Source organism: Rhinatrema bivittatum, chromosome 3, assembly GCF_901001135.1.
Source record: "Rhinatrema bivittatum chromosome 3, aRhiBiv1.1, whole genome shotgun sequence".
NCBI classification, from domain to species: Eukaryota; Metazoa; Chordata; class Amphibia; order Gymnophiona; family Rhinatrematidae; genus Rhinatrema; species Rhinatrema bivittatum.
This window is the reverse complement of record NC_042617.1, coordinates 309,028,784-309,055,698: the sequence shown is the minus strand read 5'-3', so window position 1 is coordinate 309,055,698 and position 26,915 is coordinate 309,028,784. Positions and strand designations below refer to the sequence as shown.

At 46.3% G+C, this 26,915-nt stretch overlaps 1 protein-coding gene across 3 annotated transcripts in view; it reads left to right on the top strand.

Annotated features, from left to right (window-relative positions):
• Positions 1-613: 613 nt before the first annotated feature.
• Positions 614-26,915, top strand: part of COPZ1 (coatomer protein complex subunit zeta 1) — a 45,722-nt gene continuing 19,420 nt past the window's right edge. For 2 of the 3 annotated variants that reach the window (XR_003855577.1, XM_029595153.1), the window contains exons 1-4: positions 12,529-12,699; positions 15,444-15,512; positions 20,681-20,762; positions 21,646-21,737. Coding sequence is in view for 2 of the 3 variants with exons in the window: in XM_029595153.1 (XP_029451013.1) it covers positions 12,529-12,699; positions 15,444-15,512; positions 20,681-20,762; positions 21,646-21,737 (414 nt within the window). In the remaining variant the exon portion in view is untranslated. Of the gene's footprint in view, positions 759-12,528; positions 12,700-15,443; positions 15,513-20,680; positions 20,763-21,645; positions 21,738-26,915 lie in introns of those variants that run through there. The other variant, XM_029595154.1, reaches the window with a different exon arrangement.

Genomic DNA, 26,915 nt, shown 5'->3' with positions numbered 1-26,915 from the left:
CATATCACATCGGTTTGCATTTATTGATAGCCCAATCTGAATGTTTTTTATTGTCTTGGTAGTAAGAATTTAAAAAATGAATTATTTTTAAGGACTTTTCAGTATTACAACCACCTGTGGTAAATGATTTTCAGTATTCGTTTACAGAAATATTGCAACCTCTCATCTCCCGTCCCTCATTAACCTTATGATTTGAAATAATATTTCTACATGATTTTCTGTGTTTAGCACCAATAGCAGAATTATCTGATGAAAACGTTTCAAGCGCTGCTGCTTTAGGGGAAACCCTTACGTATTATTTAATGATCTGCCACGTTAAGAGGCACGTATGTACGGTTGGTGACGTCATCCACCAGGTAACTCACACTGAACGATCCAGGAAACGCGCTTTGGCAATTCCACCAATTAGAATGTAGTAACCTTTCTCCCCTCGGGTCCCCATTGGACAGGAAATTCACCAATCCACGAATCCACGAAGAGGCTCGGCCCTTCCCATTTCACAGACAGCCGCTCTGACCAATTGAGCGATCCGAGGCCCAGGGAGGCCTAGACTAGCGACGTCACGCTCCTTGTCTAACCAATCCTAGCTGGGTTAGGTAAGAGGCGGATGAGCCTAGCCAATGAGAAAGCGACTTCGGGCTCCGTCTGGGAGGGGAGGGCTGGGATGGGGATTGGCAGGTCCTACAGCGAATCGGTGTGAGCGGAGGCTGAGTGGGTCCACGTCGGCAAGGCTGAGGAAGATGGAGGCGCTGATCCTGGTGGGTAATGGGGGGACTGCAGGTTCCGGGGGGGGCGGGGAGGAGCGAGGGGATCGTCCGAGCAGAGACGGTTACGTCGCCGCGCGACAGGCCCCGGGGAGGGTCGGGCTTTGTTCCTCCTGTTGCTGTGGGGGGAGTCTGGCGCTGCTAGGTGGGGGTAAAGGCCTTGCTGACCCGGAGCCAGTTGGTAACTTTACCCCTCCCCCCCCCCTCCGAGGTGGGGGGTGGCGGCGGCGGCAGCAGTGGACCCAGACCCTCACCCTTCTGAGGCTCCCCTCATGGGGTGGGGACTGGCGGTTCTTCCTGGTTCTGGGGCTTATTGGTGCCGGGAAAGGGCCATCTCCGCCTAAGCCGGATGTGAGGAGCTGCCTGCCAGCAGCAGCACACCTGGGCCGTCCTGGTGGCTGACAGCTGTTGGGGCTGATTGTCATCCTTAGCAGAGCAGCGGGGGGGAGGGAGCGCTGGAGACTTCAAGAAAGAGGACAGGGTCTACATTTTTCTATTAAAAAGGAGCTAAAGGATTTTTTTCCTAACATAATGGAGATGGAAAAAAATGGCCAGAGTGCTTTCTAGCTGCCTTTTTCTTCTCCTTGTCTTGTGCCGCATTAGCCCTTTTAGTAAGAGTAAATGAGGATAAATAAAGACCATTTGGCCTAGTTTCTTCTTCTCTGGTTCTCTGTCATTTTGTTTCAGGCTTATATTCTTCCCTTTTTGGTTTTCACCCAGAGCTCCCCATCCCCCCCCATGTTTTCCCACCAAGCTTTGTAATAATCCGAATAGCTGCCAAAATTAGTGAGGCTATTGCCTGAAACATTGGGCTGCCCCTTGTTTGTTTATGTTACGGTTCAAACGTTAACCACTCTCGATTTTTGGAAGCCCAATGCAGCCATACAACTGCTCTTTTGAAGGCACGAAGAAGACCAATAACCACTGTTTTCTCTCTCTGTTAAATATGAATCACCTTAAAAAAAAAAAAAAAGAAAACATGAATTCTTTTCTATGGTGTTTCCTAGGTGTTTCCTAAGTGTTAGTGGGGGAAAAAAATTAAATTTTAACTTTCCGTTTCTGTACTGTTCATAGTTCTGTCTTTGCCATCCCTCCCTTCTGCCTCAGCATAGTTTATTTCTTATTTGTTATGTGTCCTTTTTAAAATTTACAAATCCAGCATACAGCTGTTGGAACTATAGTTTGTTTTATGCATATGTATGTGATGCATGCAAAGCTATTTGATGATCACCATAAGTGCATCAGTTTATTTACATTCTTAATTATGGGATTCAGGTTTGCCTTTATAGCTCACTTACACCGACTGTATGATTTTATTACACATAGAGATCAACTTTTTTTTTTTTAATCAATCCATGAATCCTGCTAAATTGAATCTGATTTTAGGTAAGTCTTTTTCATTCCTGATTATCCAACCCTTTGGGAGTAGGCAAGGCCTAAGGGTTTAAAGAACTGGGCTATGATTCAGGAGTTAGCCTGGCAGGGCTGGGACAAGGGGTAGGAAAATAAGGCACCCATCTGGGGTGCAGCATGCTTTAAGTGGGGCAGCATATGATAGTTTGGATTTGTAAGTTTAGCTATTTGTCTTACATTTTATATAGAATCTTTTTACTATCAGAAACTCCCTCGCTTTGGGACATTAGTATGTGATGTATTTGAAGAAGTAAAATTGTGTGCTGTATGCTTTCATTGTGGAAGAGGGAGAAAGGGAGCAGATTTTCAGATATTGCCTAGTAAGTTAAAATACCGGCCCCAGTTCTGTGTCCTGGACTTCCTTCAGCCACTGATTGTGTGACCTTGGGGCAGGTCACTTTATAACCATGTTCACCTGAAAACAAGGTATTTGATTTAATTTTGCCTTTTCCAAGTGAGTGCATTAAATTATCAAGTACACTTTGAGTTTCTTTTTCTTTTGTTGATTTGACCTCAAATCCCAGAATGGTTTTGGAGTTAAAACAAAACAAAACTAAGACGGGCTCAAGATATCCTGATAAGCCTGGAGTTAACTGGTAGCTCTCTATCTCCTGCTCTTATTTTGGGAATGTGGTAATCTTTTTCTGTGCATATGAATGATTTTCTGTACATTTTATTTCTTGTCTCTTTGCGGAGGGAGAGGATCAGAGCAATTGTGGCATGGATACCCCTTGGGCATTTGGGGAAGTGCAAGCAAATGGTGCCAACCTAAGTTTTGCTGCCTTTACAAGTAAAACTAATTTGCAAGATAAAAACTGCAGAATTGTGTGTCAAAATGTTCAGTCCTCCATGTGTAGGTGTATCTTTTGTGTTAGAAATTCACCAAAAGGCTAAAATAGCTTCTGCTTTGCCTAAACCTTGCTGTTTTATTGCATTTTGCTGCCTCTTTTTATACTCATCCCCACACTCAACTCCTGATTCCTCTGCATGTGATTAGAATATTGTTGCAAACATGAAGCATTGATAATGGGATATAAAGTGTAGGATGGGCCTTACTAGACCGTTCCACCATGATAAATGTTTGAAATCATGGCCTGTTAAGTTGCAGTTAGATTTTTGTGTAAAATATTTTGCTAACATATGTAGAGTGGCAAAACCTATGTCCTTCTGTAATGTTGCAAATTGAAATGATGAGAAGCAGTTGCACAGTCATCGGACCAGACCTATAAAGGACCCAGAGACTGATACTGGGGAGTCACAGGGAGCAGTATCCCATTTTGTGGATGTTGGTTCCATTCATGGGACTTAGTTTGCTGTTCTAATCATTTGCCAAAGCTTAAAATAGCACAATGTATTTGCTAAAAGAAAATCCCTGGAGCAATTAAGGAGAAATATCTTTATTGAACTACCAAATGTCTTAAGAATCGAGCATTTGTCCAGCCTTGGTTGGGACACTGTCCATATTGAGCACTGCCACGTGGAAGACCTGTGTCTGATTCTCGGCTCAGGAGCATTGGCTCCCTAGGTTGGCAGAGTTCGCAGCTCCAGCGGGGTTTGGAGACCCAGTCATCATACAACATTGGTTACCTAGTTCTCAGCAGAAGCAATCGCTGGACTAAAGTAAGTTGGGAGAGGAAATAAAATAGGGGGAAAATCCCTGGGTAGTTCTGAATGATGGCTCATGGAACCATAGTCCAATATAAACTAGTTCTGACTGAGCTGAGAGCCCAAAGGAGGAGGAGGAGGAGGAAACTGCCAGGACAAAAGAGAAAGCTTACATGTGTTCAGGGCTACTAGCCAACTTTGAGGCATATAATAGTCCAATTCTTTGATGCCCATAGTTTTCAGAGACTTTAAATATGATTGCTGGTGTACTTTTCAGACACTTCCAGGCTGCAGCTGCACCCCTCTATTTTATGGACTGTGAGCTCCTGTTGGCTAACCAGCAGGAATAGAGAGAGAAGCCTGCTGGGAAAAGGAAGCATGGCAGCCTCAGAGAAGTGGATTAGGAATGGATAAGTCTTCCAAAATAAAGATTGAGAAAACAGAGAGATAAAAATAAAACCAAATCTGATGGGGGTGTGGATGAATAGCTTAAGAGTGATCAGGAAATATTTTAAGGCTATTTAGGGAGGACAAGGGAAGGAGCAGTATCTGGAGAGTGAAAGGAGGGTAGACTCAGGAGTAGTAAGGAAATATTTCTCTACAGAAATGGGGATGGATGCATGGAACAGCCTTAGTGTAGGTGGTAGAGAGGATGACAGTTTTCCGAATTCAAGCAAAAAAGGACAAGTGTAGAGGAAGGGACTATAAAGCTGAGCAGAAGGACAGACTGTATGGACTTTATCTGCTGTCCATATTCTATATGTCTATGGAAGATTGTGTTTACAAATGCTCATGATCTGGATAATTAAAGCCCAAACCGGGAGCCCCTAATGATGGAGGCAGGTTTGGATGCTGTGTCTCACAGAGAGCTGGTATAATAAGCCCATGACTGGAATATAACCACCTGCTTAAGGATGGGGGAGAAGTGGCACTTTAATGTGTCTTTCTTTTGTTTTATTGCATAAAGTGATTGAAATACACTGGATAAGGGAAAGGAGGAGTCACTGTGGGTTATCTTAGAGCAAAAGAGCACTTCCATTTATACCAGTGTGATTAGCCCTCAGTGCAGGCGGTTTGCTGAATAAAGGTTTAGTCACACATCTACAAGAAAATTGCAGTGAAGGGGAAGGTGTTGCTAACGTGACATTTTAATCTGCCAGATGTTGAAGAGCAGGCCAGCTGCAGAATCAGCTAGGAAGAAGAAAATCCTGGAACCGCTACAGAGGGTGATTCTCAGGAAAATGGTAACAGAACCCACAAGGGGAAGGGGTGATATTCAATCTGGTACTTACAAAAAGTTTCTAATGTTACAGTAGGTGGTCACCAGTTGGTGTGGTTTAATCTAAGAATAAAGACAGGTGGGTCATACAAAGGTGTGGGTCGTGAAGAGAAGCAGCTTTGTTAGCATGGAAGAATACTTTAGGGTAGGAGTCCCCAAACTATGGCCTGAGGGCTGGATGTGGCTCTTGGCTGAATTTCATCCAGTCCTCGGCAGCAATGACAAGGAGTTTAATGTGGCCTGCGGTGGTGGGAGTGCATTCCACCGCTACCACCAGCTCAGATGCTTGAAGTGGCAGCATTACAGAGTGGTATGGACGTGGCATGTCAGTGCAAGGCCATTGCTAGTGTTAGTTCTGCTTGTGCAGGTGGAGCTACTTGGGCCAAAGACAGCGAGACAGGCTGCAGCATAGACCTAAGGAGATTTTAACTGCTGTGGGGTGTTTTTCAGGCCACCAGGAGGAAGGCTCTGGGGGTTCCGAGCCGTGGGTTCTGTGGGGCTTCCAAGGGAAGCCAGGTAAGGATTGACTGAGGGGGATATGATAGAAGTCTACAAAATCATGAAAGGACTTGAACAAGTTAATGTAAATTGGTTATTTACTCTCTCAGATAATAGAAGGACCAGAGGGCACTCCATGAAGTTAGCAAGTAGCTAATTTAAAACCAATCAAATTCTTTTTCACTCGGTGCATAGTTGACCTCTGGAATTCATTGCCAGAGGATGTGGTTACAGCAGTTAGTATAACTGGCTTTAAAAAAGGTTTGGATAAATTCCTAGAGGAAAAACCCATAAATTGCTATTACAGTAATTAATAAGCAATAGTAGCATGTGATTTATCTAATGTTTGGGTACTTGCCAGGTACTTATGGCCTGGATTGGCCACTGTTGGAAGCAGGATGCTGGGCTTGATGGACCCTTGGTCTGACCCAGTATGGCATTTTCTTATGTTCTTATGTTCTTTATGTAGTTCTGGTTGCTCCCAACCATCCTTTTCAGCTTGGAGTTTTCAGCTTTGAGAAGAGACGGCTGAGGGAGGATATGATAGAGGTGTTTAAAATCATGAGAGGTCTAGAACGGGTAGATATGAATCTGTTATTTACTCTTTCAGATAATAGAAGGACTAGGGGGCACTCCATGAAGTTAGCATGGGGCACATTTAAAACTAATCGGAGAAAGTTCTTTTTTACTCAACGCACAATTAAACTCTGGAATTTGTTGCCAGAGGATGTGGTTAGTGCAGTTAGTATAGCTGTGTTTAAAAAAGGATTGGATAAGTTCTTGGAGGAGAAGTCCATTACCTGCTATTAATTAAGTTGAATAAGAGAATAGCCACTGCTATTACTAGCAATGGTAACATGGAATAGACTTAGTTTTTAGGTATTTGCCAGGTTCTTATGGCCTGGATTGGCCACTGTTGGAAACAGGATGCTGGGCTTGATGGACCCTTGGTGTGGCCCAGTATGGCATGTTCTTAAATCTTTTTTATAAGCAAGGTATCAAGTCCAAGCCACTCTCCCTGAATTAGGGTCCCCATAGGGGTATGTTTGGCTTATACCATGAATCTGGCATGAGAAGGGATAGAGAGTAGGGAGGGAAAAGAAGGAATAAGAGCATGGGGTTGAGTGAGAGAGTGCACTACAAACATTGCACCTCCAAGCCCCCTACTTCCTTAGATGGGCAGGCAGAGAAGAACTTTGCAGGGCGTGCGGCAGAGTTGCCAACTTTGGCGAAATCTAGAAATATTGCTGACGCTATCTGCCATACCCCTGGGAACCATCCCCTGCCTTTCCCCCTTCCCCAGCATTTCAAATCAGCAAAAGGGCCAGACAAGGTGCCCTCTCAATCCCTCTCCAGCAAACAACTCTAAGGGGCGCCTCCCCCCCCCCCCCCCCCAATTTCTTTTGGTGATTAGAAATGCCCTAGGCGACCCTGCTCTTGAAAAGTTTGGGGTCCCCTGCCTTTGGAGGGCACTGGCAGGTAGGGAAGATCTTGGTGTAGTAGAACAACGGTGGGCTTAAAGTAAAGGGAGCTGTAGTAAGAGCAGCACATCTTTATTAGCAAAGTAAATACATCTGACCCCCAAGGCAGCTGACAAGCATTCATAAGGCACAAAGGATTTGGGAATGGGGAGGAAAAGATCAGCCAGGCAAGATAGGTAGGACCGTGCAGGCTCAAACTGAAGCAAAAACAGCTAAGGCACTAAAGCATGCCTTCAAAACTTTTCTCTTTCAGCAGTGCCATCGAAAGGAGGAAGTGCAGGGGTGGGCTTGTAAGAAAAGGAGGAATTATATATGGGGACGACCAGAAAAAAAGGCAAATATACTGAACAGCTGCTTTTCATAGTGTTCACTGAAGAAGGGATTGGAGAGTGCATACAGGAGTGTGAGGGTAGACTCCCTCTCCACTCACTGAAGGTAATTTGCAAAACTGAAAGGGAGCAAGGCAATGGGAGCAGAGGGAGATACACCAGTGTATTCTGGAGGCATATCCAGCCAGTTGGGTTTTCAGCGTTGCCACAATGAGTATGCATGCGAGAGATGCACGTACATGGAGACTCGCTGTTTACAGATCTCTCGTGTATGCTTAAAACCAGACGGATTGGATGTGCCTCCAGAACATACAGTCTTGCCCAGTTGTTGTCTTTTCTGGTTCTCTACCATTTTGGGTAGAGGAGCATATAAAGTATCATACTTAAGGCAACACGGGCTCCCTCTTTTCTCTTTGCTCAGCCCTGTTCCTACCACTGTCCTTTTGGTCCCAAGAATATTTAAATTCCATTTTGGTGCTGACCCATCTGCACATGCAATGGGAGGCTATTCTGGGCCTCATCTTCCTCTACGAGTCTTACAGGAACCATACTAAATCCAGGCCCCCTTCCTTGTTTTACTTTCAGACTTTGATAATTTGCCCAGCCACTGAAACCAGTAAGGCTGTTCTCCGATCATTCGGCCGCATTTGAGCTCACTGATGTTAGTTTACCCTTTTAGAGTACCGGATGTGCTGTTTTGTTCTGTACTGGTACCTTGTTTTATGCATGGTGCTGAGATTTATCCCTGTACAAGTTTAATTTTACTTGACTATTTTTGTTTCTGTGAAACATAAGCAATTTGTGTGTTATTGTATTTGTTATTCTTTATGTTTTTATTATGTATGTTAATGATGTAAATCGCCTAGGCCTCTTTTGTGGTAAGCGATTAATAAATTTTAATAAATGAAATGAAATGAATGGTGTATACTGGCTGCTAGAAAACCCCTGCGGGGACCTGTTTTAATCCTCAGCTCTTGCTCTTGGGTTGCACTACACTTCTAGTCCAGCTCCCTGTCATATATATTTTGTTGCTGGATATGAACAGACTTTGAGGACAAACAACATCAGAGGATTGGGAGGAGTTGAAAGTGACAGAAGTAATCACATTAATGAGGCTGCTTAGCAGAAAATGGTCCTGAGCACAGAGCTGTGCAATTTGGGAGAACCCCAGCAAACACTGCATGACTGGCAGCGGATTCCTTAATAACCTCCTACTCAAATGCACATTAATATGGAAATGTTTTTGGGTTGGTTTTTTTTTACCTCCATCCAGCTCATTTGAAACCTGGGTTGGGAATTTGATGCTGTGAGCATTCATTTGCAACCAGCTGGACATTGTTCCTCCTGCAGGGTATTGCAGGACCAGTCCTGAGGTCCGAAGCCTGTATGACTGGTTCTAAATCTTGACTGTGACCCCCCCTCCAGCTGCCAGAGGCCTTGTTTACATTTCTTGTAACCACTTGATACTCATTAGTTTGTTAAATCTATTTTAGTATAAGCTGCTTGGATAATTTTGTCTTTACAAGCAGTATATCAAATCCAGTAAATCAATAATACTTGCACAGTATCCCCAACTGACCCAACCCAAATCGGCCCCATTAATATGACTCCCTAAGGTGGTTTCCATGCACACAGGATCCTGACTTGGTTTGAATATGAAGGCTTGGGAAGTATCCCTGTAGACATACTTGGGGTAGATGGATAGAACGATAGCACATTTCTTGTGCCTAGGCTACTTTTAAAGGGGCCGGGAAATAATGTTATCACCTCGATCACAATTGGGCGACGTGGGAAAATAAAATGGTTTTGCGAGGCAACACAGCGGATTTGAACATGTTTTCTAGGAGCTCTTGACTTTGTGCTACTGGTTAGGAATCAGAACTACATTTCTCCAGTGAAAGGACCCTCCCATGCATGATGCATTTTATGCAATACTGCTGTTAGTCTACTAACAGTAGTATTGAAATCCAGAAAAGCGCAATTTAAAATATTTTTCATTGTTAATCCATATGCACTGAGAAATGATGCTTCAAAAGAAGGTTGAACTTGTCTCAGTATCACCTCTGTGTATCTGGTGTCTGTAGAAACCAGGCATACATGAACAAGCTTTCACTGTGAATGGCAGCATTTGTACCCCCAGGGATCGTTTTAAGACTCCCTAGGCACAGTAGTTTAAACTAGCTCCTCTGTTCTGTAATGCAGAAACACTGGCAGTCCATCCAGTAGCAGCATTTTAATACCGATGCTGCAGTCTTGACCTCCTGCCACCATAGGCCCCTGGAGCTCATTCTGACCTGACAGGTCAGAAATCCAGATTGTTACAAGTTCCAGTGCAGAAAGGCTCTTCCTGGTGACTGCAGGTCAGGAGCACTACAGCAAGATATCTCTTCCATGGGCAGTGGAATGCCTTCCATATAAATGAATCTCTTCAGACTTTTCTTTGATTTGCTTTTTTTTTTTTTTTCTTCTCCTCCTACCCTCCCCCGGCCTTGATGGATTACTGTAGTTGAATGAAAGTGAACCTTGGGAGCCTTATAAACACAGAAGGTGCGGACTTACATTTCAGGGTTCAGAGGAGAGCGCGTTCCCCTGCTGTAATAACTGCACCTCTTGCGCCCAGTGTCAGACTCCATTATCTTCTCCCCAAATCCCAGGCTTGCCCTTCCTCTCTTTATTCGCTCTTCACTAGTTGCAGCACGAGAGCATGGACGGGGGGGGGGGGGCTTTCCAGGATCGTGCCATATTTCTTGGCTGCCTGCAGCTGGTGCCAGAGCGGCCTTGGGTGGGGAGGATCTGACCAGCTGTAAAGTGTTTTGTGTTTTTTTTTCCTTTTTTTTTTTTTTTTTAATGGTAGAGACACTGCTATCATGATGACCATCTGGATTATTGCACACCTACTTTAATAGATTGAAGCTTAATTTATTGAAACTTTAAATTAAATTATCTGAATAAAGCCCGCCATAACTCTTAATGTCTTGTTTTAATGGCTGATTGCTGGCAGCAGACCTTTGCTTGAACTAAAAGCTCAAGCAGAGCGATTTATGCGGCTCATGCCTCTCCCCTCCAGTGAACTCGTGTGTGGTGTGTACTGATGGCTCATGTGTAAGTCTCAGGGCCGCTGCTTCTGTAGCCAGGAGATCCTTTATCCCTTGATTTCAGGTTTGATTCGGTACTTCAGCATTTTTTAAGCAGCCATTCTACCAACATTCCCTTAAAATAGCAACTTGCCTATTTTATTTACTTTCCTTAGTTGATTTTATCCTTCAGTGTCCTTTTCTGGAAAGGGACAGTAGGGTCTTGAATCAATCTGGTTTATTTATGTGGGTGTGTGTAAAATAGATATTTATTAGTCCACCTTTCAGACACTTCCAAGCAGATTGCATTCAGGTCCTGTGGGGTATTTCTCTGTCCCCAGCGGGCGGGCTCACAGTCTGTTTGTATCGGAGGCAATGGAGGGTGATTTGAACCCTGGCTTCCCTAGTTCACAGCCTGCTGCTCTAACCACTAGGCTACTCCATATTTTTACATAGGGAGTAAAAAGTGTGCTTGACTGATCTGTTGACTGAGTGCTGAGTTTATATATGTTAGAGGCTTGTTTTCTTTCTGGAAGCTTGATTTTGGGTGTTCTGCTGCAGAAACCATTATTCTAATGGGGGATGTTTCCAGGACATCACACTCCCATATCAGTAAGACTTTCAAAGAAAGATGAACACTGGAAGGAAGGCTCATCCTGTCTTCTAACGTCCAATGGAGGCTGTTCACCTCGGGATCTCCCTGTAGAGTGATGTAGCTGAAAGACAGCTGGAAGCGGTTAGGCGCCGTGCACCTTGGGTCTTAGTTCAGTTGAACGATCTGGATAATTGTGTCTATCATTTGGGAATGGAAGAACAGTGTGTGTGTGTGAAGATACTTGTGCAAATGTGAGGCACGAAGAGTTAAATCACTGAAAATAATAAGATTAGAAGAGGAGAAAGAGAACCTGTCCCTAGATTCTAAAGCTCAGCCCAGACATCTTCTCTGTAGAATCCCTTGCACATTCTGGTATAAGCCCTGCCTGATGTTGGAGACTGGCATAGTCTGCCAAGAACTTGAGCACTTTATGTGGGCTTATGTGTAGGTGAAATGGGACCTGGCTGAAAGTCGTTAACACCTTTCGGGGTGCGGGTTTAGCTCTGAGCACACCCGGTGACTAGCTGGGGTGCCTTTTATAGTGTAAATTGATATTGGGGTGGACCCTGACTTGTATGTGTTGGGAAGCTAACAGTATGTTCTGGGATATGAGGCTGTTGGGACACTCGCCAAAGGGTTTACATTTTATTACGCAGAATGTTTTATGCCCCCTTTATCCTTGTCCAGTGAAGGGGGATTATTCCTACTTTGTATGGCATCTTTATCCGTCATTTTAAAGAAGCTTGTGATTGATTGGGGGACATTCTGCTGGTGGGGCTTATAGCAGAGCACATTTATGGGTGATGACCTATATACGGATTCTGTGTAGACAGATTGTTGGCTGAGCTTTAGGTTTTTTGTCCTCCTTGAATCTGACCAAAGATATTGCTGTTTTTTTGTTGATGGTGTAATAAGCTTCGTTAGTGAGCATCTTGATGCATGGCGATCTGCCTCTCTTGAATCCTTTCCAGGTTCAGCATGACCCCAGGCTCGAATATTTTTGGCTTGGTCTTTCTACATCCATGCAAGCTTTTGGCACCTGCAAAAGCTTTCAAGGGAAATGCTGCAGACCTTTATGCATAATGAAAGGAGAAAATAATGAATTACAGCAAAATAGCAAAGCTTAAATCCTTGAATTGTCAATGTTTTTGTATTTTCACGGGATGGGACACTTCTAAATCGGAGCTGCACTGCAGCAGCATTGGAAATGTGGCTGTTCCATGGAAGGGAAATCTAGACTGGGTGAAGGGAGATGAGGAGTGATTAACACAGATCCTGCGGGTTCTGTAAAACTACTGCAGTATTACATCTGTTCTCAGAAACCCAGCTTGCATGTTTTTTTTACTTCTGTTCCTAGTCTATTTTCCATTTTCTCTAAAATGTTTCATATTTCTGTATTGTCCTAGAAAGATGATATTTGAAGTTTCTTCTCCCTTGTTGCAATGCTGTTTGCAGATGCTGTGTATGAGGAAGTTCTTAGGCTTGGATGTATGAGGGTGGGGCTGATGCAGACCTCTGGCCCTATTCATACCATTAACCCAGTATCCTATTTAGAGGAAACCTTCTTAAAAAAAAAAAAAAAAATCGGGACATATTGGGTTAAAGCCTTCGTTCACCTTCTTGTGGATCCACAGAAGCAGGAGGAACCAAGTGTGGAGAAGGTGGGGAAAAGTATCAAATGCCTGTTTTTTGCTCTTTTTAATCAAAAAATCAGAAAGAAAAGGGGTGTATTATTGAATTGGAATGTCCTGATTGAGAAACAGACTTGGTAGTCCTTCTTCTGTTTGTGGGTGATGTGATGGCCTGGGCATCAGGCTTTGAGATCCCTGTATAAATTGTTTGTGGCATGGCAATCTTTTTTTTTTTTTTTCCTCCCCCCCCTCAAACAGTAAATGAGAAGTGTTCCATTGCCTGTGCTAACCTTTTCATGAATTCTCTTGTAGCATATTCAACAATAGGGTGGGGGGAGTCTGAGGGCCTCCTGTCAGTGGCACAGGCAGGTCATTTGTCTTCACAGCGCCCTGGGTCAGCAGTGGGATATCAGCGTTTGAGGTGAAGTTCTGTCATACACTCCGACTGTGAGTAACTGCAAGTCAGTGCATCACAGAACTTTGTCTCGAGAGCTTTCCAGCGTCCGGTGGAGGAGCTGTGCCCGGAGGACCAGGTCTCTCGTTTCTAATCCCCCCCCCCCCCGCAGCAGGGGGGCCTGCTGATTTGGCTGAACTGCCTCGGGGGAGGTATGGCCACGGATTTGAAGAGCGTAACGGTATCGCTGTCTGGGCGCGGAGTGTTCTTTCAAATCGGTGGCTGCAGTGGAGCGACGTCGGTGGTCCAGCCAGTAGCAGCATTTTAGTATTTGTTGCTGCAGTCTTGACCTCCTGCCACTACAGACCGGTGGTGCTCCTTCTGCTGCCACTGTTAAAGAATTTACTCACGGTAGGGATTCATGAAATCTTGCAGAGTACCCAGCACAGAGAATTTGCTTTCCAGCCCTGGTCTAGGAAGAATGGGCAGGAGAGGCTTTCTGTTCTGTTGGATGGATACAGTGGTTATTGCTGTGCTGCTGCTGCTGCTGTCATAACCAGTCCCCATACAGTCATCACAATTCACTTTTCTGTTCCCTTACAGTTAAGAGCAGAGCTTGGAGGCTGTGAGCGATTGAAGTGGATGTAAGGGTTGGGGACCACCTGCATGGCCTAGTTCTCTGTTCAGCCACACAAACCAGGGGGCAATGCTCAAGTTATGTGTTTGTATGTATATATGTGTGTGTGTTTAGGATTATATCCATTACACTAGTTCTAAATGAGCTGCGAACGTGACACGTTGCATAGTCTCTCCTTCCTGGCCATTCGCTTACTCGGCTCTAGTAAAAGGAGAATGGAAGTGGCGTGAACACCTTGTTCTGGAGCTGGTGTCATCTCTCGGGTCATCAGCTAACCAGGAACCACTACATCAAAAGCTTGCAGCCATGGGCTTGCTCGGAGTCCGTGAATGCGTGTGACCTCCTCAGTCCCCCTGAGCTGCTAAATGTAAAAACAGCTGTCAGTCTGCGGACAGCAACCTGCAGCCCATTCTGTTGATGTGCCATTTCAAGCTTGAGATACGAATTTCTAGGAGGCCTTTCGGGCTTTTCTGTTTGCTTTGGCAGGGATAACTGAGTGGTGCAAGAGAAGTGTCTTGGAGTAGGGCAGGTTTCTGGAAGAGTTACTTCCAAAAAGCACTCAGTTGCTGGCTTCTGCCCAACAAGTGGAAGGGAGCTAGTCATCGTTGTTATGTGCATGGCACGAACTACCAAGTTTTGCAGTTCTTTTAACACCTTAGAAGGGTTAATTAAACTAGCTGTTTGTTACTAATTAACCTTTTTCTTATGCATATTCATTATGAATATCCTGAAAACTCAACTGGCTGTAGGATCCCCAGCTTTGGGAAGCCTTGTTTTAGTGTTTTGCTGTATTGGGGACATCAAGGTCCTGTAGATGGAGGAGCAGCATTGATGCCACCGTAATGTTGATGAATTGTGTTCAGATTAGGTACTTGCACGGAGTATTCCTCATCTGTCCTAAAGTATTGAGGATATGATTTGACCATTCTTAGCATGTATTATTCCTTCTGGTACAAAACCCTATGTTATCAGGGGCCAGTATTTCATGTCGGGGGACAGCAAGACGATCTAAGTGTGAAATTTTGTCTACACACAAGCAGATGAGGTAACGGAGAAGGAAGCTCACAGGGTTTTGTTTTTCTGTATGGTTTAGAAGATAATGCAAATATGTATAGGTAATCAGATCTTTCCCGCTGTATTGGAGATGTCCAAATATTAAAGAAAGTGTTACAGGATTAGAAGGCTGCAGCTTAGTATCACTACAGATATCCAGCTTTCTTCCTGGCGAAGTGGAAACAGACCTGGGTTTAGAGATTTGTGTGCTCCAAATGACCCCCACCCTTCCACTACCCCTGATTGTCAGAATCAGGGTGGTCTTCATTCATCACAGCGATCTTACATTTCTTTCTGTGTGTGCAGTAATACCCTGATGCTGAGGTGGCTCCCATGGTGCTAATTTCACCTCCTCCTTGACTCAGCTGAGCTTCCTCCTATTGCTTGTCACTTCTGTTCAGTGCTGTAGATTTTCTAGAGCCTGGAAGAGGAAAGCAATTACAGAGAGAGCTAAAAAAAAAGCCAAGCAGGAGATGACGGCTTCCCCCATCCCATGAGCCTCCTGGCCAGGAATGTTACCAAAGGACAGAGGCGGATAGTGTGGGTTGATGATATAAGTTGTGGCCCATGGAAGATGCTTATGGAACCAGCCTCCCAGGCGGAGACGTGCGAGCTGAACCCAGTAACTCTGCCTTCGTTGGCGGGTGCGTGGATGTGTTGTAGTGACAATGTGTGTATATCTTCCCACAGGAACCGTCCCTGTACACTGTGAAGGCCGTGCTCATTCTGGATAATGATGGAGACCGTCTCTTTGCTAAGGTAAGGCCCTCAAAGAAAGGAATTGCACAAAAACCCAGTTTGAGGACCTTTCCTCCTTTTTTGTTTTCCCTTTCTGTGATTTTTGTTATTCCTTTGTATTTTTAATTAAATGTTTTGACCCAGCAGTTTCCTCCTGCTCTGTAGGACTCCCAGCTCAGTTGGAATCGGGTCTGGGATCCAGTGCCATGAGCCTTCATTCGCAACTACTTGGGGATTTTATCCCTTCCCCACTCGCTTGCTGCAGTCCTCGTGGCGACTGTCCCGGGCCAAGGGTCGGGGGGGGGGCCATGCGCCAGGATTCCTCCTGGAACCCCACAATGGTATGCCCTAAATCTGGCCACTAGGTGTCGCCTTTGTGCAGTGAGTGGGATTCCCTCCCCTCCTTCCCCCTCAGTGCTGTGAATGCTGCTTCCACAGTGTGCCTGCTGCCCTAGTGAATGGAAGACCTGACCCAGGTCCCACTGCGTGACAGGAGGCATGCCCAGCTCTGCCACTGAACCAGCAGGCTGGCCCCAACCTTACCTGGTTCCGATGCCTGGACCTTGCCCCAGTCTCACGTATGCAGAAAATATCAGGCAGCTCACCATTTCGTGATACGTGTGGATCGAACTCGCCACGTCCCACGCGGTGTTTCAAGAGTTCTCAGGGCACGGGTTAAGGCTTTTCTGGGATCGTTTTAAAAAGTAACGTTTATTTTACTTGGTATCATGCTGCAAATAACATCGCGATACGGTGAATCCCTCTCGGAAGACCTTAGCATTGTGTGAGGCACAGGGAGATTGGGACTTGCCCTAACTCCACAGTAAGAGCAGGATTTGAACTCCTGATTCCTAGCCTGTTCCTCTAACCACTCAGCCATGCCCTGTCCCTCTTACGCCTAAATTCATTAAGCCACAAAGTTTTATCGCAGGATTGGAGGGGGGGGGCGGTGTGTCAGTGCTATAAAGGGGCCCCTCCCCCAAATCTATGTGGCACTATGACGCGTTCTTTTGTCTCTTTGTCTTGCAGTCAAATTCTGCAGGACAAAAGAATGCGGCAAGCGGCCCCCAACCTGAAGGGAACTCTATGGCCTTAAAGGGCCACTACCTCCCCCCCCCCCCCCCCCCAAAAAAAAAATCTTGCAGCCACATGGAGAGGTTAAGCCAGGGGTCAGTGCTGACCCCATCTCACTGGCACCCTGACTCTCCCAAAGTGTAAAAATAATTAAAATTTTGCTGTATGGCAATAATCCTGGCCCCTTTCCCAAGTCATTAATTAATTAGAGGATTCCTGGGCCCCCAAAACCTCCCACCCCCGAGAACTAAAAAAAAAAAAGGATCCCGGCTCGCCTTCCCCTTCCCATACCCCCTCCCCACCCCGAAAACTTAAAAAGAAAACAGGGATCCAGGCCACAATCCTCACTCCCCCGGGAACCAAATCTGGGCTTCTGTGTCAGGACCAGGGCGCACCCGACCCGGTTGGTGTCAGGTGACTGGGGCAAGGTCAGGTCAGCGCCATTTTGGAAAATGGTGCTGGCTGGGCCTTGTGCGAGGGTGCGCCCTGGCCCTGATGTGGGAGCCCAAACTTAAAACTTAAGGTTCTGGGGAGGTGGGGGGGGCGGGGGTTGGGGCTTGGACCCTAATTTTTTGTTTTAGCTTTAGAGGTGTTGGATATGGGAAGTGGCACCGGGACCCTATTTTTGACTTAGGAGGGGGGAAGGGATGGGAATGGGGCTCAGGACCCAGTTTTTTTAATCTCTCTGCGTGGCTTGGAGGCCCCCGGAGTCCCAGTCCGGGACCCTATGTTTTATTAATGATTTAGGGGTTGGGGCTGGGATCATCGCCGCACAGCAACATTTTAATTATTTTTAAACTTTGGGGGGAGTCGAGGCCTCCTCAGTTGGTGGCCTTGGGTTTGAGACAGGGGTCAACACTGACCTCCATGCAACTTCCTCGTTTTGTTTTTTTTTCCCGGCTCGTAATGTGAGCGGGAGCCTTAGGACCCACATTAGGTCCTGGGCCTCCTGCTTCACATTTACTACTTTTCAAAAAGGTGTAGGTATTTTATCGTGGCTGATCATCTTCTCAGTTGGCTGCGATTAAAATATTTGTGTGGGATTGTCAAGTAATGACCTTTTTTGCATGCATTCAGGCATATAAATCGCGTGCAAAGAAAGGTCATTGTAATAGGGGAGGGAACCTGGGCGGGGAGAAGCAAGATATTATGTATATTGCACATTAGAGCACTACTGCGGCTTGATGCATCTCCCAGTTAGCCTGAAAAATGTTGCCTGCAGTTCTCCTGAGCATCTTGGGGTGTGGGAGGTAGGGATTCCTTTGGATTGGCTCAAGTGAGCTGTGAAGTCATGTGATGCTGCTCTGATTATGGCTGCTCTCAAGGGAGCTGCACGAAAATCCTCAATAACGCTAGTAGGGTGTTTAATTTATACAAGGTGCCTCTTATACTCTGTCCCATAAGCTTCTGACATTTGACCATACCTTGTGCATATGTTTTTTTAAATTAAAGGCAGCTTTATATATATCAGGAATGTACAATTTGTCCAGCTCTGATCCTCAAAGCCTGCAAACTGATCTGGTTTTCAAGATATCCCTATGAGCTATGTATGTTTGCATGTACACTGCCTCAAATGTCTGTAAATCTCTCTCGTGCCTGTTTAAGGAAAGCCTGAAAACCAGATTGGTTTAGGCCCTTGAGGGTCAGTTTGATAGCCCTACTGTAGAGAAACATGGGCCCTCAAGTTTGCTGATAAAAAAAAATATATTTTTTTAAATTTTTGATCCACCTTTTCAAATGATGCGCAAGGCTAAGTGAATACCTGAAGCAGTGGGAGATAAAGTGACTTGCCTAAGGTTACAAGAAGTATCGGTGGGATTTCTATATTTGGTTTCCTGGTTCTCAGCCCACTGCTCTAACAGCTAGGTTGCCACACCTTCACATGCTCTAGAATTGCTGTGACATGAGTTATCAGACCATGGGTGGCTAAATCACTGGAGGCACCTCTGTGATTTCAAGGAGGGAGGTATGGTTTAGTGATTTGCAGGTTTTTGGCTAAGATCAACTGTAGAGTCAAACATGGAGCTTTGAGCTATGGACTGAGGACAGTGCCTGCTTGAACACTTTGGCTGAGATTGGGAACATGTTCAGGTACAAATTTAGATTATGAGCCCTCTGGGAACAGGGAAATACCTACAGTACCTGAATATAATCTGTTTTGAAGCGCTGATAGGTGGAATACGAATCAAATAAATGTGCAGTATGGGGCTTAATGCCCTGCCAGCTGACCCCTTATTGTACAACAGCTGCAACAATGCCAGCAAAAGCAGATTACACATTGAAAAAAAGACAATTGAGCTATAACATGCATACATTGAAATCCCAGCTCTGTCACTGGCTCTTTGTGTGACCTTGGGCAAGTCACATTATCTCCCTGTCCGGTTCTAATCCTGTCGGTAATTGATGGAAAAATGCCATTGTTCTCCTTTTTGTAGACACCAGCACCACAGTTTGTAGTTTGACTGTATGACCCGAGGTGGTCACATAAAGGATCCAAAATATAAATGCAAAGTGCTTTGTTATGCTATCTGAAGAAAAGCCATTATGTAAGAATTTGTTCATACTAAACGCTTCTAGTAACCTGTTAAAAAAAAAAAAAAAAAAAAATTAAATAAAAAACCTAACCCAATATTGATGGAGTTGTGCCTAAAAATGACATTGTAATAGCTGTTCTGAAAGTCTTCGGAATCTGTAAAACTCACCCTCCACCTCCTTCCCCTGCTACCCCCTTCACTTACCATAAATCAATTAGTGAGGTGGGTAGGGGGCTTGGCCTCCTTCAGGAGCTGCTCCACTTGGTAATTGAAGGTAACTGTGCAGAGAACCTTTTGCAGTTACTAAATGTCAAATCCATCACAGAGTCTGAGCTCAACTGGCTGCAACTGATTAGCTGGAGAAGAGCCGGGGGGGGGGGGGGGGGGGGGGGGGGGGGGGGTTCTCGGAGGGACTGCGCATGCCTGGGGCTGGGTGCCAGAGTCTGGCTTGCCTCTGTCCTTGGCAGCCTGTCATAATACTGGAGGAGGAAATGGGGTGCTGGGAAGGGCTTGCTTTAGGAGTGCGCTTCTAGGGATCTGGACGGCAGAGCGCCATGACCCATATCCGTGAGGAATGCATTGCATCCCTGCTAAATCACAGTACAAGAGACTCTCACTTTTGCTTTATTGACTCTTTCAGGGGTGTCCTGACCTCTTAACGTAGTGCGCATTTTCCAAAAGCAAAAAAAGCTGTTTATTGCCCTCCATCTTCTCAACACTTCAGACGTCTCTGTTCATTTCCCCTGCTTTTCTCCTGCCTACCTCTCTCCTCCTGTATGGCTGTAGATGGTCCCTGCTCTTCCATTGCTAACTCCTTTCTCTCTCTTTAGCAGTTTCTGTATCTGTTTATTGCCCTTGCTTTTGCTGTCCTGCCTCTCTTGTCCTCAGCAGTTTGTGTATCTTATGTTGCCTGTTTTTCTCCTGCCTCTTCCTATACCTCTGGTTATTGTCCCTGCTTTTCTCTGCCTGCTGCTCTGTCTTTCTCTTAGTTGCTTTCTTCCTGTAGGTAGCTCCTCTGGACAGTGCTGCAGCCCAGGTGCTTTTCTGTTTTGTCTCATCTGAACACGGCCCTGTAATTCCCCAGATAAGAACCATTGTTCACAGGCACTGAACTAGGGGCACTGGCTTAGATAGTACACTGACTAACCAGGGCAGCCTGAACCTTGCCTGTGCTGTGTCTTGTAGCTGATAGCTACTCACTTATGAATGACACCTTCTGGCACAAGGAGGCATTTAAAGCCAGCAATGACACGCACAAAATTATTATGCCAATAAGGTTATCCAAATGTCGGGCCATGTGTTCAGCATCCTCAACTCATCTCGTCTGCTGGAGACCTTGGTATCTGAATCCAAAAGCTGATTGGGGGGGGAAATGTTGATTTGTGTATAGACCTTACTTATCTGACTTTGAAGATGTCATTATGCCTCTGGCATGATGTCACAAAGTCTATGCTTCGTCCGTTAGCATCCAAAAACCACATTTTGGTTAAAAACCACAGTCTGCATTAATGGAATCAAACTTTACTGCCCTGCCCCCCCTGCTGTCTGCATGTCTAAATCTACGCTGCTTTGTCTCTACAGTACTACGATCAGACGTACCCCAGTGTGAAAGAGCAGAAAGCTTTTGAGAAGAACATTTTCAACAAAACCCAGCGGACGGACAGTATGGCACCTTGGCTCTGATTTGTGCTGTTTGTGTGTGTGTGTGTGTGTGTGTGTGTGTGGGGGGGGCCTGTATATGCATGGGTGTTGGGTGAGGGGAAAAGGGCGTCAATGCGGTGCTGAAAGAGAAGACTGCTCCTGCATTTTAATAGTAAAGTGCAAGTAACGGGGAGCTCTGCACAGTCCCTCCTGGGAATTCAAGAGTCTGTTAAGCTACCTGTCTGCCTTTACGATTTATTGGCCCCACTTGACAAATTTAACAGCCGCGATGCCTATTGTACGGCATCCATTAGGGCAGGTAAATGAAAATCTTTAAAGGTGACCGCTCTGCGTTTTGACCGTGGAATTCGAGAGCTGGGCTTATGTGCTTGTTTACCACCATGGCAGAGCAGCAGTGGGAAATGGGCACTTCAGTGTGTTTTTAACCTCCTGAATTTCTCCATATAAATTTTCATTTAAATTTTAAGAAAGCTTTCCTTCTGTCATGAAATTGATAGATGAATAGGTCCAGTGAGGGCAGGTATCATGCAAGCATTCCTCAGCAAAGCTTTCCAATTCACCTCGGTCCTGCCCTGCAGCATCCCCCTGCTATCCCCTCTCCAGGCAGACACAGGCAGACCCAGACAGACACACAGAGACCCAGACAGACACACAGAGACACAGACACACACACACACACCTTTGCCAGGGCACATCCATCCTGCCCAGGAAAGATGCAGTCCTTAACCCGAGCCCAAAGGTATTCTTAAGACGCACTATTCCACTCTTTCAGGAGCACAAACACCAGAAGGCATAGGGCAGCAGCATCTGAGCACTGAGCTTTCTGAACACTGGTGCAGTCTAAATTGTGGCCGTTGTGACCCTTGCCTTTTCCTATTCCTCAGGTGAGATTGCACTCCTGGAGGGTTTGACAGTGGTGTATAAAAGTAGCATTGATTTATATTTCTATGTGATCGGCAGCTCACATGAGAATGAGGTAAGTTTTTCGGTTCCTTTGTGACTCGCTTCCATTCTTTGGGGGTTCGACGCAATAAAGTGCGGCCAGCCCTAGTGCAAGGTTAACGAGTGGTTCCGGGACATGCTAGACTAACCCCCGATACAATAAGGGGATCGGAGCATCCAAAACGCCCATCCAGAGGCGTAGCTAATAGCCCTCGTCACATGTAAATGCCATGAAGATGAGGCTATTAGCTACTACCTCATGATGCAAAAAATCCCCGTGCACCCGAGGTGCACTTTTTAACCCATCACATTTTACTCCTGCGTAAAAGTTTTGCTGCGCGTCAAGGGCTCAACTTAAGAACGAAAAAATAGTACTTTTTTGGTGGTTTCTCCTATTTAGTAATACTAAGTAGGAGGAACCACAGAAAGCAGCATCATGAAAAAATAAAAAGAATTGATGGGGGGGGGAAAAAAACCTTTTTGGGTGCACTAAATACAAGCTGTGAGCCGTGTGTGTTGTGCTGGTAAATTAACTGCCGTGGGATAAAACGGACGCCTCTCTCCCCCGACCCTGAACGTAGGAAGGGAGGGTAAGAAGTGTTTTTAAAATAAGTGAGCATCCGTTTTCTTAGCTCGCACACAGCCACTTCTTCTGGGCGCCTGTTGTCAAGGACGCGTTAGGGACGCACGGTTTCCCCTAGCAGTTCCTTAGCATATTGCATCGCATGCCCAGAAGAGGTGGTGCAGCGTGTTAGGTAAACGGGCCCTCAATACGAGCGCCCATTTTTAGCGTTTTTATATTGCATCGGCCTGTTTGCCTTTCCCCTTCTTCCCTTCTTTTATTTAGTTCTAGTCAGGAAGTCGTCTTTGGTGGCCTCTCGCTCTTCCTTGTCTGGTTCCCATCCGGTCTCCTCCCGTTCCTGGGGTGTCACTAATTGTCTTGCGCAGTCCTCAACAATGGTTTGATGAAGAACAAGAGAAATATGCTCTGAAGGAAGCCCTCGTTCTCTTGCTCTCTTTTTCAGTGAAACAGATTAGAGCCCCCAAATAAGAAACCTAGTATTAGTTCAGCACCCATCTCAAGATAGCCAAAATCCATTTTTACCATTTGGTTTCTTAAAAAACTGTGTGTCCTAACGTTTGTCTTTTCTTGCACTTCTGTTGGGGTTCCAGCATAGTTTTGAGGCAGCTCAGTTTCTGAACAAAAATGGTATCTAAACGGTTTTGCCGATGTTGAAAAGTACTTGAGAGCTCCTCCAGTTTAAGTGCTTCCGGCATTAGGAACCGACGCAGATCGGGATTTGGGGTGAGGTGAAATGGGTGCATTGTTCTCATTGGAGTCTCATGCAGGCATTGCACTGATACATTTAAAGCACGAATATAGTACAGACATCTGAAGAGGCTCGAGCAGGCATCACACGACACGTGGAAAGCCTGAATACAAGCACGCACAGCTGAAGAGAGACTATTTTAAAATGGAGCATTGGTGTAGTATTGTAACAAATATATTAGGGCAAGAAATTGAGAATAAGAGCAAAAGAAGTAACAGGCACAAAGAGAGTGCAAAGCTGTTTGAAATACTCTACTGAGTGGCGAGCACTGCTGCCTGCAAAGAGGCAGGAATGGCAGCAGCAGCTAATGAGCTGTGAAGGTGGCTGCTGCTGCAAGCCCTGCCTTAACCTTTACCATTATAGCCTTGGCGTGCTTTTATATCCCAGCGAGGTTTTAAACTGGCCACGTACTCTGTATCCAGGAAGGAGAAACCAGAAGTGTAAGTTGTTCCACTTTCTCTAAATACTTAGTTGAGGTTATTCTATTATCGGGGAAAGCTTTAGATGATTTTGGTGGAGAGAATACATCCAGAAGCAGGGTTTGGAGTAAGAAAGGTCATACAGAATGTCCTTGCAGTATGAAAAAAAGAGAGCAGGAGCTAGTGAACAAAAGCAGGAGCAGTAAACCAGATGCAGGGAGTGCTGAGCCAGGGTTGGGTGGGGGGGATGGGCAGGGGCAGTAAACCAGATACAGGGAGTGCTGAGGAGGGATAGACAGGGGCAGTAAACCAGATGCAGGGAGTGCTGAGCCAGGGTTGGGTGGGGGGGATGGGCAGGGGCAGTAAACCAGATGCAGGGACTGCTGAGGAGGGATAGGGGCAGTAAACCAGATTCAGGGAGTGCTGAGGAGGGATAGACAGGGGCAGTAAACCAGATGCAGGGAGTGCTGAGGAGGGATAGACAGGGGCAGTAAACCAGATGCAGGGAATGCTGAGCCAGGGTTGGGTGGGGGGGATGGGCAGGGGCAGTAAACCAGATGCAGGGAGTGCTGAGGAGGGATAGACAGGGGCAGTAAACCAGATTCAGGGAGTGCTGAGGAGGGATAGACAGGAGCAGTAAACCAGATGCAGGGAATGCTGAGCCAGGGTTGGGTGGGGGGGATGGGCAGGGGCAGTAAACCAGATGCAGGGAGTGCTGAGGAGGGATAGACAGGAGCAGTAAACCAGATGCAGGGAGTGCTGAGCCAGGGTTGGGTGGGGGGGATGGGCAGGGGCAGTAAACCAGATGCAGGGAGTGCTGAGGAGGGATAGACAGGAGCAGTAAACCAGATGCAGGGAATGCTGAGCCAGGGTTGGGGGGGGGGGATGGGCAGGGGCAGTAAACCAGATTCAGGGAGTGCTGAGGAGGGATAGAGTGGGGGGGATGGGCAGGGGCAGTAAACCAGATGCAGGGAGTGCTGAGCCAGGGTTGGGTGGGGGGGATGGGCAGGGGCAGTAAACCAGATGCAGGGAGTGCTGAGCCAGGGTTGGGTGGGGGGGATGGGCAGGGGCAGTAAACCAGATATAGGGAGTGCTGAGGAGGGATAGACAGGGGCAGTAAACCAGATGCAGGGACTGCTGAGGAGGGATAGGGGCAATAAACCAGATACAGGGAGTGCTGAGGAGGGATAGACAGGGGCAGTAAACCAGATGCAGGGAATGCTGAGCCAGGGTTGGGTGGGGGGAATGGGCAGGGGCAGTAAACCAGATGCAGGGAGTGCTGAGCCAGGGTTGGGTGGGGGGGATGGGCAGGGGCAGTAAACCAGATACAGGGAGTGCTGAGGAGGGATAGACAGGGGCAGTAAACCAGATGCAGGGACTGCTGAGGAGGGATAGACAGGGGCAGTAAACCAGATGCAGGGACTGCTGAGGAGGGATAGGGGCAGTAAACCAGATGCAGGGAGTGCTGAGGAGGGATAGGGGCAGTAAACCAGATGCAGGGACTGCTGAGGAGGGATAGACAGGGGCAGTAAACCAGATGCAGGGACTGCTGAGGAGGGATAGACAGGGGCAGTAAACCAGATGCAGGGAGTGCTGAGCCAGGGTTGGGTGGGGGAATGGGCAGGGGCAGTAAACCAGATGCAGGGACTGCTGAGGAGGGATAGGGGCAGTAAACCAGATGCAGGGACTGCTGAGCAGGAGTGGGGGGGATAGGTAGGGGCAGTAAACCAGATGCAAGGAGTGCTGAGCAGGGGTGGGGGGCATAGTTAGGGGCAATAAACCAGATGCAGGGAGTGCTGAGCAAGGGTTGGGTGGGGGGATAGGTTGGGGCAGTAAACCAGATGCAGGGACTGCTGAGGAGGGATAGGGGCAGTAAACCAGATGCAGGGAGTGCTGAGCAAGGGTTGGGTGGGGGGATAGGTTGGGGCAGTAAACCAGATGCAGGGACTGCTGAGCAGGAGTGGGGGGGATAGGTAGGGGCAGTAAACCAGATGCAAGGAGTGCTGAGCAGGGGTGGGGGGCATAGTTAGGGGCAATAAACCAGATGCAGGGAGTGCTGAGCCAGGGATGGGCAGGGGCAATAAACCAGATGCAGGGACTGCTGAGGAGGGGTGGGGGATGGGCAGGGGCAGTAAATCAGATGCAGGGAACGCTGAGGAGATAGAGAATGAGAGGGGTAGGCAGGAGGAAGCAGCACCAAATAAAGCTGATTTTAAGAACAAGTGAAGGCTTGTAAACATGCACACTAGAAGATATAAAATGGTGAGGCTGGATCCTGCAGGGCTATTTTTAACAGCATAGAGCAGCTCCTTTATTAACACCATGCACCACCATATCCCAAGCTGTATTTTCTGGCCTTGCAGCTCCCTCCTGCTCTCTTGCGCTTCCAGCTTAATTGGAATCTGTCCCTACTGAGCCTTCATCTACCCTGGAGTTTTCTCAGGTTTTTTGTTTTTTGTTTTTTGTTTTTTTTTTTTACCACCCACTTAGCCCAGTCATCCAGCAACAGTCCTCTGCCATAGGCTGCAGCTCCCCCTGGAGTTTGGTACCGTGGCAGCCTGAGCTCAGCCTTTAGCTAATTCATCTTCTATCGACTGAATACAAATAAGCTCTTTTATATAAACCTCTTGGTTATTCAGTCCCATCTGTTCTTCTAAAAATGTGAGCAGTTAAACAGTTTCCCATATGAAACTCCTCATCCATTCCTGATGGCCAGACATTCCACCTGCAAACATCTCACTTTTGATGGGACAGAAAAAAAGATCTGTTTCCCCAATGGACAGAGTTCCCGCAGCTCTTGTCACTCTCCCATTTCAAAGCGTTATCAGGTAACTGGGCTATACTCCCCCCCCCCCCCCCCCCCCCCGTAAATCATGTACAATAGTAGTGTCATGACATTACTGTCTGAAGAAAGACTGGAGGAACAGTGGTGGGAACTTTAAGTCTGAGCATTTGGAGGAGATGCACTGCCCCATCCCATCCTGGGATGGTCTTCACTGTATTATCTAACCGTGTGCTGCAACAGCTGAATTTGTAGACCTTGTCATGAATTACTGCATTTATAACCCGATCAGTACCCTTTACCTCAGAAATAGACCTACAACAAATTATTTAAGTTCCTGTTAACAGCTGCCAGTTGAGATCAAAAAACACCATTTCCTGCCCAAGGGATATCTGTGACCAGGCAGGAAAAGTTGGAGAGCAGGAAAAGATCTGGACTGCTGTCTTTTAGCTTCCATAGTCTCTCTTTTTTTTTTTTAATTTGTAAATTTTTTATTTATTATCAAACAGGTAATACAGTCCAAAATCTTTAACATTGCACACAGTAACAAAAGTTACTGTGTGCAATGATCCTTGAATATCCAAAGATAGTCTGTATACTGTATCTTTTTTCATTATCCGCTTCGCCATAGTCATTTTTAAAGCTGTTTTAGAAGTAAAACTCTCCAATGCTCTGTTACA